We start from the raw sequence: 12,206 nt of genomic DNA, 5'->3' as shown, positions 1-12,206 counted from the left end.
CCTCCCATATTTCCAAATTTATTATTTGATCTTTAGTTTGATTTGTAACTAAAATATTGCATTGATATTTTTCCTATTTAATTTATTTGATTTCCTTTTCAATTTGAAAATTGAAATGGAAGGAAGACGTAGTTTAAAAAATACATATTTCTCTCCTTTTGTTCATCTGCTTTGGAGTTGTATCATTGAGTATTATGTGTTACTTAAAAATATCCCTAGGCTGTTGGATATTTACATTTCTGGTTTGTGAGCCAAAATCCATTTCTTATTCTTTCCCAATCCTGAAATGATTAAATAAAAATGGCTTAGATTTTTCATTTATTTATATTGATAATAGCAATGCCCTAACATTTATATGCAAGTTCAGTTCTTCAGACTCTTTTTCAGTAGGGTATGTCTTTGAAGTAGGATTAAATTTATATCAAACTTTCCAACTCTAATTCCATTCCATTCTTCAACAGGGACATTTATGTTCAAGGCAGCTGATGAGGTTGTATTTTGGTCTTAGGCCATGAAATGCAGTATTAAATGCATGCTATTGGCCTCCTTGGCATCAGGTCCAAAACAAGGTCACCAGCTTATAAAAATCTTGAGGCCATCAGCTATCAGCCTTTTTCTACTTTGACAGAGAGATTAAAGGTTCTTTGCAAAGAGGGTGACTTACCCCATGGACACATCTAGAGATGTGTGGAGTATAAGGGAAGCTGGTAGAGTACATACTGTTCCTAGTTGGGCATACCGGGTTCAAATCCTGGCTCTACCTCTTACCAGCTGTGTAAGAACAGGCTAATTCCTTAATCATCCTGAGCTTTGATTTTTCTCATCTATAAGATGAGGATAATGATGAAACCAACCTTAATCTGTTGTTATGAGAATTAAATGAAATTATATAAGACCCTTAGCCTTAGCACAGTACCCAGAATAAAATAAGTGCTAAATTAATCTTTAGCTATTCATATGTATAATTCCTTGTTCAGCTATATCTAAATCCAGTTTTCTCTCCCATTAAAGCAAGTATATGGCTGTTTGTATTATTGAGAATGATAGTATAGAAATGACCTATTTTATTTATTAAAAAATGAAACATTTGCCAACTGTGTTACTTATTAGTATTGGTAACAAATTACTAATACTTCAAATCATTATGACATATTTTATAGGAAAATACTAATAATCCCTTCCTTTCCTGACTAACAAAGTGCTATAATCTAAATGTTTATGTCTCCCCAAAATTCATGGATTGAAATCCTCACCCACAAGATGTTGGGGCCTTTGGGAGGTGACTAGGTCATGGAGGTGGAGCTCTCATGAATAGGATTAATACCCTCATAAAAGACGACTGAGAGAGACCCCTCACCTCTTCTACCATGTGAGGTTAGAGTGAGAAGATGGCTCTCTATGAGGAAGAGGCCCTCATTCTGCTGTTGCCTCTGTTTTTTATAAGCTGTGGTATTTTGTTATAACAGACTGAATGGACTAAGACACAAGATATTTCCCAATCCTATGTCTGTGATTCCCCCTGGGAGAAATAATTAAATAAATCGACAAACAGACATCCCCACCATATAAAAACATATAACTCTGCTTAATCAAATAGATAGGATTTCTGGATCAAGGAGAAAAATATTTGTGATCAGTGTTGCCTTAAAATGTTAGATCTGTCATCAATTGACATAAATTTTATAATGTGCTAAGACCCAAGGTCAGGAGAAAGGCAGAATAGAATAGTTATATTTTCTATTAATACAGAATTCAATAGGTTAGGAACAGAGAAAGAAGACTGACAATTTGAAACTGGCTGTAGTCATACAAGAATACTGCAGTGTCTGGGAGCTGATAAGGGCTTTAAGGAAATTTAGAAATCTTTAAAGGAATGGTTGATATGATCAAGTCTTGTCCATAAAAAAAGACTAGAATAATTGAGAATACCCATGGATTCCAATCTTAGTGAAGAGAACTGCAGAGTCCCTAGGGGCTACTACTTTTATAATATTTGGAAATGACTGTGACTTGAATTTTAAAAAGAAACATATTCAATATTTTTAAAATACTCTATACGTGTGATGCATAGCACATCACATAATTTCAGGAATAAATGAACATTAAAATTTTAATATTTTAGAAGGTGTTTTAAAAAGTCTGAATTTTCAAATTTTAGAGTATTTTAGAAAGGTTAAATTTTTTAGTGATGATGGTCTGCTCTTTTTGTTTTTATTTCCTCATTTATTCAATAAACATGTATTGAGCACCTAGTTCAACAATAAAAAGAAGAAAGAGGGAATTCTCCTATTTGCCAAACAATGGTAATGTTTTCCTTCAAGATGTTCCCAAAGTGCCCATACTTTGTACTAAATCATAGAAGAAAACTGTTGGATTTAAAGATTTGCAATCACCTAATACAGTCTTAAGGTAGACCTGCACCTGAATGCCTGTTACTTTTCTTCACTGGGAAAAGTTGAAAGAATAGTCATTATAAGGTCTTATTCTGAGGCAAGTAAAAGCTGACCCAAAATAAGTTTTATAATTAAAATTTATATAATTGGTGCTCAGATTTTTAATATGCAGCAACCCACCAGATGTAAAAACCTAGGAAGAAGCCATAGAGGAGTTGGACACCAGAAATAAGGCAGACGCCGAGTTCCACCATTTTCTTTCCAAGTAGGTTCTAGGGGACGCATTTGGGTTGCCCCAATAAAACTCTTATTTAAATTTATGTAGTCTTAGATGTTCTTCTTTATGGTTGGTAAATTTATAGTGGAACAAATCAAGATTGTAACAGAAGATTTGTCTCTGGTGAAATTAAAACCATTAGACTTTCCTCTTTGATCTTATAGTTTAATGTAATAAATGGTTAAAAATATGGTCTTTGGAGTCAGACAGACTTGGGTTTGGGATAAGCTGTCAGTTACCAGCTGAGTGACCTTGAATTCAACCACCCTAATCCTGATACTCTTTTTTTTTTTAATTCTGAAATGGGAAGGCTAATAGTACTAACACATAGTGCTGTTATAAGGTTAAATATATGTGTTAAATGCATAGTATAGTGGCTAATGCAATGGTAAATCCTCCATAAATGTAAGCTGTTGTTTTAATTATGCATTTTTCTCCTTAATATACTTTTAACAAACTCTGATATTATTTTGCATAATGGAGATAAACTGCCAAAATAAGGTGAAACTAGTTACACGGTTTAAGTCTTTATCTGTTGGAATTATGTTCAAGTTAAGCACAGAGACCTAACCAATTGTGGAACTTCTTTTCTCACTTAATATGGAATTCACAAATAGGCAGTGTAAGACTGATACAACTGTTTGAGGAAGACATCAAGGACCCACCTAGTTTTTTGCTCTGCCACCCTTATCAGTGGTTTTCATCTTCATTGTTGTAAGAGGGCTGCTCTACCTCCAGATATCCAAGAAGGAAGAGGCCAGAGTGAAAGACCTTTTTACTAGACTGTCTTTTTTGAGGTGCAGAGTGGTGTCAGAGAATCCCTCTGTAGGAACCTCTATGTATATTTCATTGTCCAGAGCTGTGTTTCATGGCCAGCCCACATACCTTCCTTCCCAGCTTCCAGACTCCTTACATTGCCATCCTAAAAAAAAAAAATTAGAAATTGTAATTCTGTTGCATATTGAATAAGTAATCATCAATATCTGCCACAAAGCCAAAAAAAAAGAAAGAAAAAAACACCACTCCCAGTCCTGATGGTTTTTCTAAAAAGAATTTTTAAACATTCTCAACATTGGGACATGCTGAGGGTATTTGCTAAGACTTCAAATTCTACTGTCATCATTAAGAAGAGAGATGGTCACTGGTCTATGTAACTGGCAAGGTAATAACCATGTCCTTTAGATGTAATTCCTGACAGTCAGTGTTGTCAGTTTGCTTCCATGTTGCAATATAAAATTAGGTTGCCATTTAATACAACAGTCATGATCTTGGAGATGTGACTGTCTCATTTATTCAATAAGCTTTTATTGAGGATCCCACTGATCTTGAGAATAGAAGTAAAGGAAAAATGTAGAAACAACATCCAAATTTTCATGGATTTTTTTTTTTACTGTTAGATAGAGGTGACACATATCAGTTGGCTTGCATTCTCACAGTGATTCTTTATGTCTGCATGCTTAGAGAAAGTCCACATTGTGCACAAGTTCTATGTGATCACCCTCACCAGAATTAGGGGTACCTAGTCCTAGCCATTTTCTATTACCAGAGGAATCAGGTCCCGTTTTCTATTATTGATTTAAAATGACCTGCATAAAGAACTAGATGTAGAAAACATTTATGGTTCTTTACCAGCTTAACAGATTACAAATCAATCAGTAAGTATTATTTAGGCTAACTGTTGCCCAGTACTAAGCAAAAAAATGCTGCCCAGCTTTCCTGGGCTGATCCTTGAGAAGCAGCTCTACTAAGAACCAATTCCACAAACCCTTGTTTGTGGTAGACTTTGGCATTGATTTCATATGGGTTAGAGGAGTTTGAATGAGACCACAGGTCTGCCTCTGTTCTCCCTGGTTCACTAGCCAGGTTACCTGGGGTAATTATTTAAATTTTCTTGGCCTCAGTTTCCTTATATGTAAGAAGAGAACATTGAACAAGACATTCCTCCTTGAACTAAGGTTTGGGGCAGCATGGAGACTTACTGTGGAAACTTATTCAACCTCATGCAAGTTGTGGGGTGCCATGGGGTGGGAGAGGTCCTGGAATTTAATGTTTCATATTTGAATTCCTAAAAACAAAGGAGTTGGATCTGAAGACACCTGAGTCTTCTACTTAATCTGATGTTCTGTCAAGCAGAGCTGACAGAGCTCCCTCCCAAATTCTACCAGATGAGTTTAATTAATGAAAATTTTTGAAGAAAAGTTTGGGCTTCATCTTCCCAGGACCTGTGCATGAACCTTCCAGAAGTAGTATGCAAAACTATACTTCGTTAAGTTTTTTCAACATTAAAGTTTGAAATGAGCCCAAAGAAGATCAAGGCTGTGAACTCTTTTATGCCTAGGAATCTCCACCAGTGTTTCTAATTGGGTACCGATTGACAAAAATTGTTTATAAATTCTACTATCTTAGCAGTTCATTGAGTTGACATATTGACTGGCAGAAAATCCCATACTTTGGGAGGGTCTTTGTAATGGTCCTTAAAGGGAAAATTGGTTACACAAAGACCTGAAGAGGGGAGGTCATAGGGAACCTAATGGGTCTGTTAGGACCTGCCATGAGCAATACCTCTGACATCTTATGCAGGATCAGTGGTGATAAATGAAAGGGTAGGATAGGTCACCAGTGCCAGCCATCTGATTTGTGGCCACTTTTCTAGTACAGCCCTAATGCTGCAAGGTAGATCCTCTAAGCTGGAAATCCTAAAAGGGTGGATATTGGCAAGTTACCCTAAATTGAAATGACCCAGAAAAAATTAAAAGGTGATATAGAAGAGCTGCAAGCACTAGAACAAAGATATTAACCCCAAAACAGTTACAAACCACAGCTAACTCTTAATTTCACAAGCAGCCCTCAGAGGGTGGTAGCTTGTTTTAGGCAGAAGTAGTGTAGAGCCCACGAAACCAAAGGTTAGAGCCAGTAGGAGTAGGGTCTAACCAGACAATTATATGTCCTGCTCGGAAAATAATCAGAGAGGTTTTAATCTATCCAGGAGTACAGAGGATTTCAGAATTTCAGTTTGAGTTATGGCTCAAAGTTTTGCAGCCTTGATGATGAAAGGAAGAAATGATCAAAAATACCATATGTCACGATGAAAAACCCAAGCAGCCCAGAGCCTCTTCTTCAGTGGACAGCCAGCCAATATGGATTTAGTCGATCTGGACAGTTATTTATGCGTCGAGGTCATGTTTTGGCCAATTTTTGCTTGCAACTTTAACCAAATAAAGCCTTCTCTCTTAGCATTTCTCTTGCTAAAATCAAGTTGAGAGATGGTTCTTTGAGAGGATTATTATGTTGGGTAATACAGAGATCTCATACGGTAAAATGCACCAACAAAGCCAAGTGATATACCAGATATAGCACTAAATGGTGTTAAAATTGAAAGGAATCAAACTAAAGTCCTTTCCTTTGTCCCCCTTGTTCTTCGAGTTTTTCTATTTTGAGTGTTCTTTTGTTTGTTTTTGTTTATTTATTTATTTTACAAAAAATGTTCCCTAAATGGCAGTGAAAGGCCCAAGGGAACTTTCTTGAGTAATAACTAACTTACCTCAGAGGGGTAAGCTTTTAGGACTTTACCATTTGATATTCCTCTTGTTCCTTCTTTATTCTAATTTTTGACACATTACAGTTTCTAGCTTCTCTTTGCCTGGAAATATTCTAGGCTGACACTTTCCTAGTGTCTGTGAATTGTTGCTAAATTTGCACATGTCCACTTGTAACCAGGAATATTAAACTCAGGGCCAAAGAACAGGAGAAGGAGAAAAATCCCTTCTTTGTTTATTGTAGACTTTGGCCTTGATTTCAAATGGCTTGGAGGAGATTGAATGAGATGGTGGGTTTGTCTCTGTTCTGCCAGAGGCACTAGCCAGGTTACCTGGGGTAATTACTTAAGTTCTCTTGGTCTCAGTTTCCTCATATATAAAAAGAGAACATCGAACAAGACAATCATTAAGGCTCCTCCTTGAACTAAGGTTTGGGGCAGGATGGAGGCTTAGTTACCGGGGAAATTGGTACTCAGTCCTGTGCAAGTTGTGGGATACCCTGGGGTGGAAGAGGTCCTGGAATTTAATGCTTAGATTTTGAACTCCTGAAATGAAGGAATTGGATCTGAAGATACCTGAGTCCTCTACTTGATCTGATGCTCTGTCAAGCAGGGTTTGATAGAGCTCCCTCCCAAATTCTACCAGATGGGTTTAATTAATGAAAATTTGGGTGAAAAAATGTGATGGGTTTTATCTTCCCAGGACCTGGGCATGAAATGAGACATGTACCCTTAGATCACTAGGTCATAGGAAACATAGTTTGTCATACTGTCTCTTGGCCAGTTAGGCCTCATCATTATGAATGAGGAGCCTCAGTTCACCATAAACAGGAAGAACTGAGAGCCTTGTATTGGGACTGCTAAGATGGGATCATTCTCTCCACAATGTGTTCCTGTTTTTTCAGCTCTACTTTAAGGACAGAAGTGCTTAATCCTATATGCCTATTTGCTTTATTTGAAACAATAACCTGTTTAAGGAAGAGAAAAAACCCAAATCACATTCAGAGACCACAGGTGGATAAGTAGAGAGATAAACATTTGATCGCATAATACGGAATAGCCAGGAATTTATGGACTCAATTTATGGATATCCCAGAGTAGAAGAGTATCAAAAGAAATGTTTTCTAAGAAACAAAATCTTATGAGACTCTATAAAAAAGAGGTTGTCATTAGACAAATGTCTCTAAAAGAAATGAAGAGAAACTTAAATATACACTCACAGCTACTAAAAATAACGAAACAAATGCTAAAAGATATGGAAATACAAATGAAGAAGAGCAAAAATTTTAAAATAATACCTATACTCCAAGCTATTTTGTGACTTTGGAGCTGATTTAAAAGCAGTAACTGATAGGTGTATTTTCTGTTGTATATGTTATGCGTCATAAAAAAATTTTTTAAAGGCGATTGTCTTAATCTAAAAGAAGCTTTTAAGGATTTTTTTGTTTTGTTTTGTTTCCCCCCTTCCCAGCAGAGGAAGATGATTAAGATGGAAATATATTCAGCTAGCTAAAAAACGATGAATGTGGAGAGTTCTTTACAGGATGCTGGAGTTTGGGAATAAAGCCTAGAACCTAACATCCAAAGTCCTAAGACCAAGAGTAACCATGGGAGGGGGTTTCAGTTAAGAATGTTATAAGTAATAGAAAACTCAACTAACAGTGGCTGAAACAGACAGGACTTATTTTCCTCACAAAACAACAAGTCCAGAGGTGGGTGGTTGCTGGCATTCATTCAGATCTGAGAAATGCCATTGAGGACCTCTACTTTTCCCACTTTTCCCTTCCTCCATTCTTGGCAGTTGGCTTTCATCCTCATGCCTCATATTCCCAAAGTGGGTGCCAGAATCCCAGGCATTTCCTCTGTACTCAGTCCAGAAAAAGAGAGAAAAGAGCTAACACTAGGCATACCTTTCCATTTATCAGGAAAGCAAAAGCCTTCTCATTGGCCAGAACTTTAGCACGTGACCACCCCAGCTGGCTCTGTAGAAGCCAGGGAGAAGGAAAATTGAGAGTGACTATGTGTTAAATGATACATAGTTTCTGCCAGAGAGTTTGTCTTAAAGGGAATTGTCTTGTGGCTTGATGTTATTGGGAAGAAGTAAGAATATAGAACCTTAAGAGGCATGACTCAGGGCTGCAAACATATGCGCTAATAGAATCATGAAAGTAGTTCTTGGGTTGAGTTAAACCACCTGTTCAAAAGGCACCTGCCTTTTCATTATGAATTGGCCGTAGACCTTAATTAATGCTAATAAATTCTCGGTCTTTTTCACTATAAAATAAGGGTAATGTTTATTCCCTGCATCACTTGGATCCTTTCATGTAGTCATTCATTTATTCAACAGATATATACTAAGCACTTCTTACGTATCAGGCATTGGGCTAATGCTGAGGATACACAAATAAATAATGCAGAACCCCTTCCCCCAGTGACTCATGTTCTAATAGGGAAGGGAGGCCAGGGGACGTATTGAGTGTTAGACTATGCAGGATGCTTTATATACGGGAGATAGATGTACAATATAGAAGATACATAAACGAGTGATATAATAGGTAAAGTAGTACAGCAGAAGTATTTGTAAAAGTGCTTTGGGACAGAGAAGGGGAAATGACTAATTCTACCTTGGGAAATGGGGAAGGCTTTACCCAAGGGATGAAATCTGAGATAGGGCTGGAAAATAAGTAGGAGTTTGGTGTACAAAAGAGGTGGTGGGGGGGAGTAGCTTTTGGTGGAGGTTGATTCAAAAGCATTGACAGATTAAAAGGGAATAGTTTGTTCCTGAAATGTTGAGCAGTCCACTCTGCAGAGCATTTGGGTGGTGGGAAGTGGCCAGAGCCAGGCTGTAAAGGACATCAGAAGCCATGGGAAGGAGTTTGGCCATGGGAAGCTGTTGGAATACAGGACAAGACATAATCAGATTTGTGCCTCAGAAAGAACATTCTGGAACCCATGAGGTGAGGAGAGGCTGTTGGAAGGCAGAGAAGCTATTTTGGGGGCTTTTGCAATAATCTTGGTGAGATACGATGACTCAATTAAGGCAGTGGAGTCCAGAAAGCTCTTTGAGCTAAGGTGAACAGCTTCTGATGACTGGTTGGATGTGCTAAAGATAAGAGAGGGGGAGGAATCAAAAAAGATTGTGTGGTTTCTCACATGGCACTTGAGTGGCATCGTTAACAGGAAATGCAGGAGAACGTGGCATCTGTTGAGCTCCATTTCAGCCTCACCTCAGCTCCATGAAAAGAGGAGCAGGCCTTACACTTCAGTAGTTGTGTTGCCAAAGTAATATTCCTGTTCCCAGTGCCTTGCCCTGCCCCACACAGCTGTGATTCAAGGTCATGTTCTGGGATAAGGCTCAAAATGGCCTGTGGTTGCCTTGTTCCTACATGTGAAGTGAAATGGATTACTGTGCTGAATGCAAATATCGAGTGGGGAGAGGAGATACCCTGGACATGGCCTGGGGTCCAGACACAGCGTTGGGGCTGACCAGGAATAGGCGCCCCTGTAAGAACTCCACCTGCCTCTCCGCAGCTACAGGTGTTCTTTCTGCTTAGCTGCAGCAATCTTAGTAGTTTTCATTGTGTTCTAAAACCAGTAGAGGGAATTGGACAGTCTATGATACTTAAGCTTCTTGAGTACATGACTAATACTTGAAAAAATTGTTAAGAGACTTCTTTCTTTTTAATTATATCTACTTGTTTGGTATGTGCCCCAATTAATTCATTCTTGTAGTGAATGTATTAGAAGACCCTGTACTCTCTTGACCTCTCCTTATAATTATTACTGTCATCCTCCTTTGAAGCACTATTTTGATTACACACTGTAAAGGAGCCACTAAAATACCCTCTCGTTGCAGCATGGCTGAAATGCCCACTGCTTGGACTCAAGGACAGTCGTCTAAAAGTGGTTCTTGTTCTCAGAAGTTCAGTTGGCCTGTCGCTCCCTTTTCACCTTCCCTTCTCCCACAACTCCACCCCTTTCCCCTTAGAGGTTTTTAGTCACACATCCCTATTTTAATAAGACTAGCTCTTCCCCCTGAGGTCCCAAGACCTGTGTTTTAACAAATACAGATAAATCAGTATATGTGCTTTATCAGTGTTGGGCTTGCTGGCAGGTGCGTCATAGCAAACATGATTGCAGTTTCACCATCATTCCACCTCCCCCCTTTCCAAACACATTCTGGTTTGTTTGTTTCTTCTTTCCTTAGATGACTCTCTGGCAAGGCTTCATTCAAATGAAAATTGATCCAGTTGACTCATCCAAATACAGGTGGAAACCTGTGTTTGGAAAGCAGTTTTAACCAAATTGTGGGAAATAAAGTTCTTTCTTCTGATGTTGTCTCTGACCAGTGTTCTGAGCATTTTCATCTGCCTGGATCTTAAGAAAAGTTCTTTCCACCATTTAATTATCACCACATGGTATCCGGTTCTATAATATAGAACTGTGCTTTAAGAAGATTCACAATAATTAACTGAGGTAAAGGACAAGATATTAACTCAGTATATCATTTGTCTTGTTCTTCAGAGAGAGGCCGAAAGGCTTATTAGTGGCCTATTCAAGTGTCCTTTTGGAAGTGTCCCCTTCCCTTTTGTTGGTGCTGTCACCTGTCTCATTACATTACTGTAGAAGGTATGTGTGTATAATTCATTACAGTTCAGTGAGAAGAAATATGGGTAAGAAAATTAAAGGTAATCCTATAGATAATAAGAAAATGAACACATTTTAAAATGACAAGGGAATGTATTAACATCTGCTTGTTTCATTCATGGCTGTGAATTATATGCAGATAACTTGTGATACTCAACTATTTTCCCAAATATGATGAGACTTTGGGGAAATTCTAGTTGTTCATTCTCGCATTAGGGAGTTTTATGTGGAGCAGTATGCAGTTATCATCTCTGAGTCTGCTTAATATAAGTTCCTCATTAGCATTTTGCACAACCTGGAACATAGAGCAAAACTTTTTTTCATATTAATAAATAACAGTGAAAATGTATTTCCTTTCAAGGGATTGAACCGTTTATTTTCACATCAGAATCTGAGATTTACAATTCTTTATTTACCGTCTTGTGGCAAGAGTCTACATTTCTAAAATTTTTACGTGCAATTTAGCCATTCACTCATCAAACGAGTACTTATCGAGTACCTGCTGTGTACTGGGCACAGTGCTGTCAATCTGCTAGAGGGTTAGATTGGCTGGTCTTTAGTGATGAAGGAGAGAAACTTGGAGACTTGACTGGAATTGGAATCTACTTGCCACTGCAGCTTTCAAGAGTGGCCTTCTTAGAGACAGGAAGTGAGCATGAAGACTACTTACAGTGGGCTTCTTTGCATTTACTGGCCACACTCCAGAGGGAAGTCTCTGCTGAAATCCTGAATGTCGACTAAAATGAAATGTGTTCATTTTGCCTTGTTTCTTCCTCATGATGGTTTGTTCTTTTGGCCCAGAAACAGAAAAGATAATACTAGAGGCAGGAAACGGATTGCCATCCTGGAAATTCAATGACCAGCTTTTTCCCTGTGATGTGTGTGGGAAAGTGTTTGGCCGACAGCAGACATTGTCCCGACATCTCTCACTGCACACAGGTGAGTCAGGGTTTCAGCTGTAAGCCCTCCACACTCCATCACCAACTTCCCTCTTATCAAGAAGCTGAGTTTCTGTGACAGGAGTATTACAGGAATGATATAAATGTATTTATCCTAACCTTTTCAAGCCATTTTACTGGGCATGTTTAAAGAAGATACTGGAAGGGCTTTTTTATTTATATTGAAAGGGCTCATTGAATTCCAAGTAGGACCGAGAAAAGACACACATTTAGGCATATCTAGGTAAAATTCTTGAACTCTATAAATTATTGATGTCATCTTGAGGGTGCAGGGGATGGGGACTCACCCCATCTTTTTGGCTCACCTTATTGTGTGTGGGAGCAGTGGGCAAAAGAGCACCTTGGTGGAGAAAGTTTCTACGTTTGTTTACACATTAATAGTGGAGAAATATGGT

General features: G+C 38.2%; 1 protein-coding gene across 3 annotated transcripts in view; it reads left to right on the top strand.

The window, feature by feature from the left end:
• The window catches only part of ZNF827 (zinc finger protein 827), a 160,625-nt gene that overhangs the window by 131,434 nt on the left and 16,985 nt on the right, over positions 1 to 12,206 (top strand). For all 3 annotated transcript variants that reach the window (XM_012660030.1, XM_012660032.1, XM_012660031.1), the window contains one exon: positions 11,654 to 11,791. In XM_012660030.1, coding sequence (XP_012515484.1) covers positions 11,654 to 11,791 — 138 coding nt within the window. The remainder of the gene's footprint in view (positions 1 to 11,653; positions 11,792 to 12,206) is intronic.

This window comes from Propithecus coquereli, unplaced genomic scaffold, assembly GCF_000956105.1.
Source record: "Propithecus coquereli isolate 6110/MARCELLA unplaced genomic scaffold, Pcoq_1.0 Scaffold65, whole genome shotgun sequence".
Lineage (NCBI taxonomy): Eukaryota > Metazoa > Chordata > Mammalia > Primates > Indriidae > Propithecus > Propithecus coquereli.
This window is presented reverse-complemented; position numbering and strand designations above follow the sequence as displayed.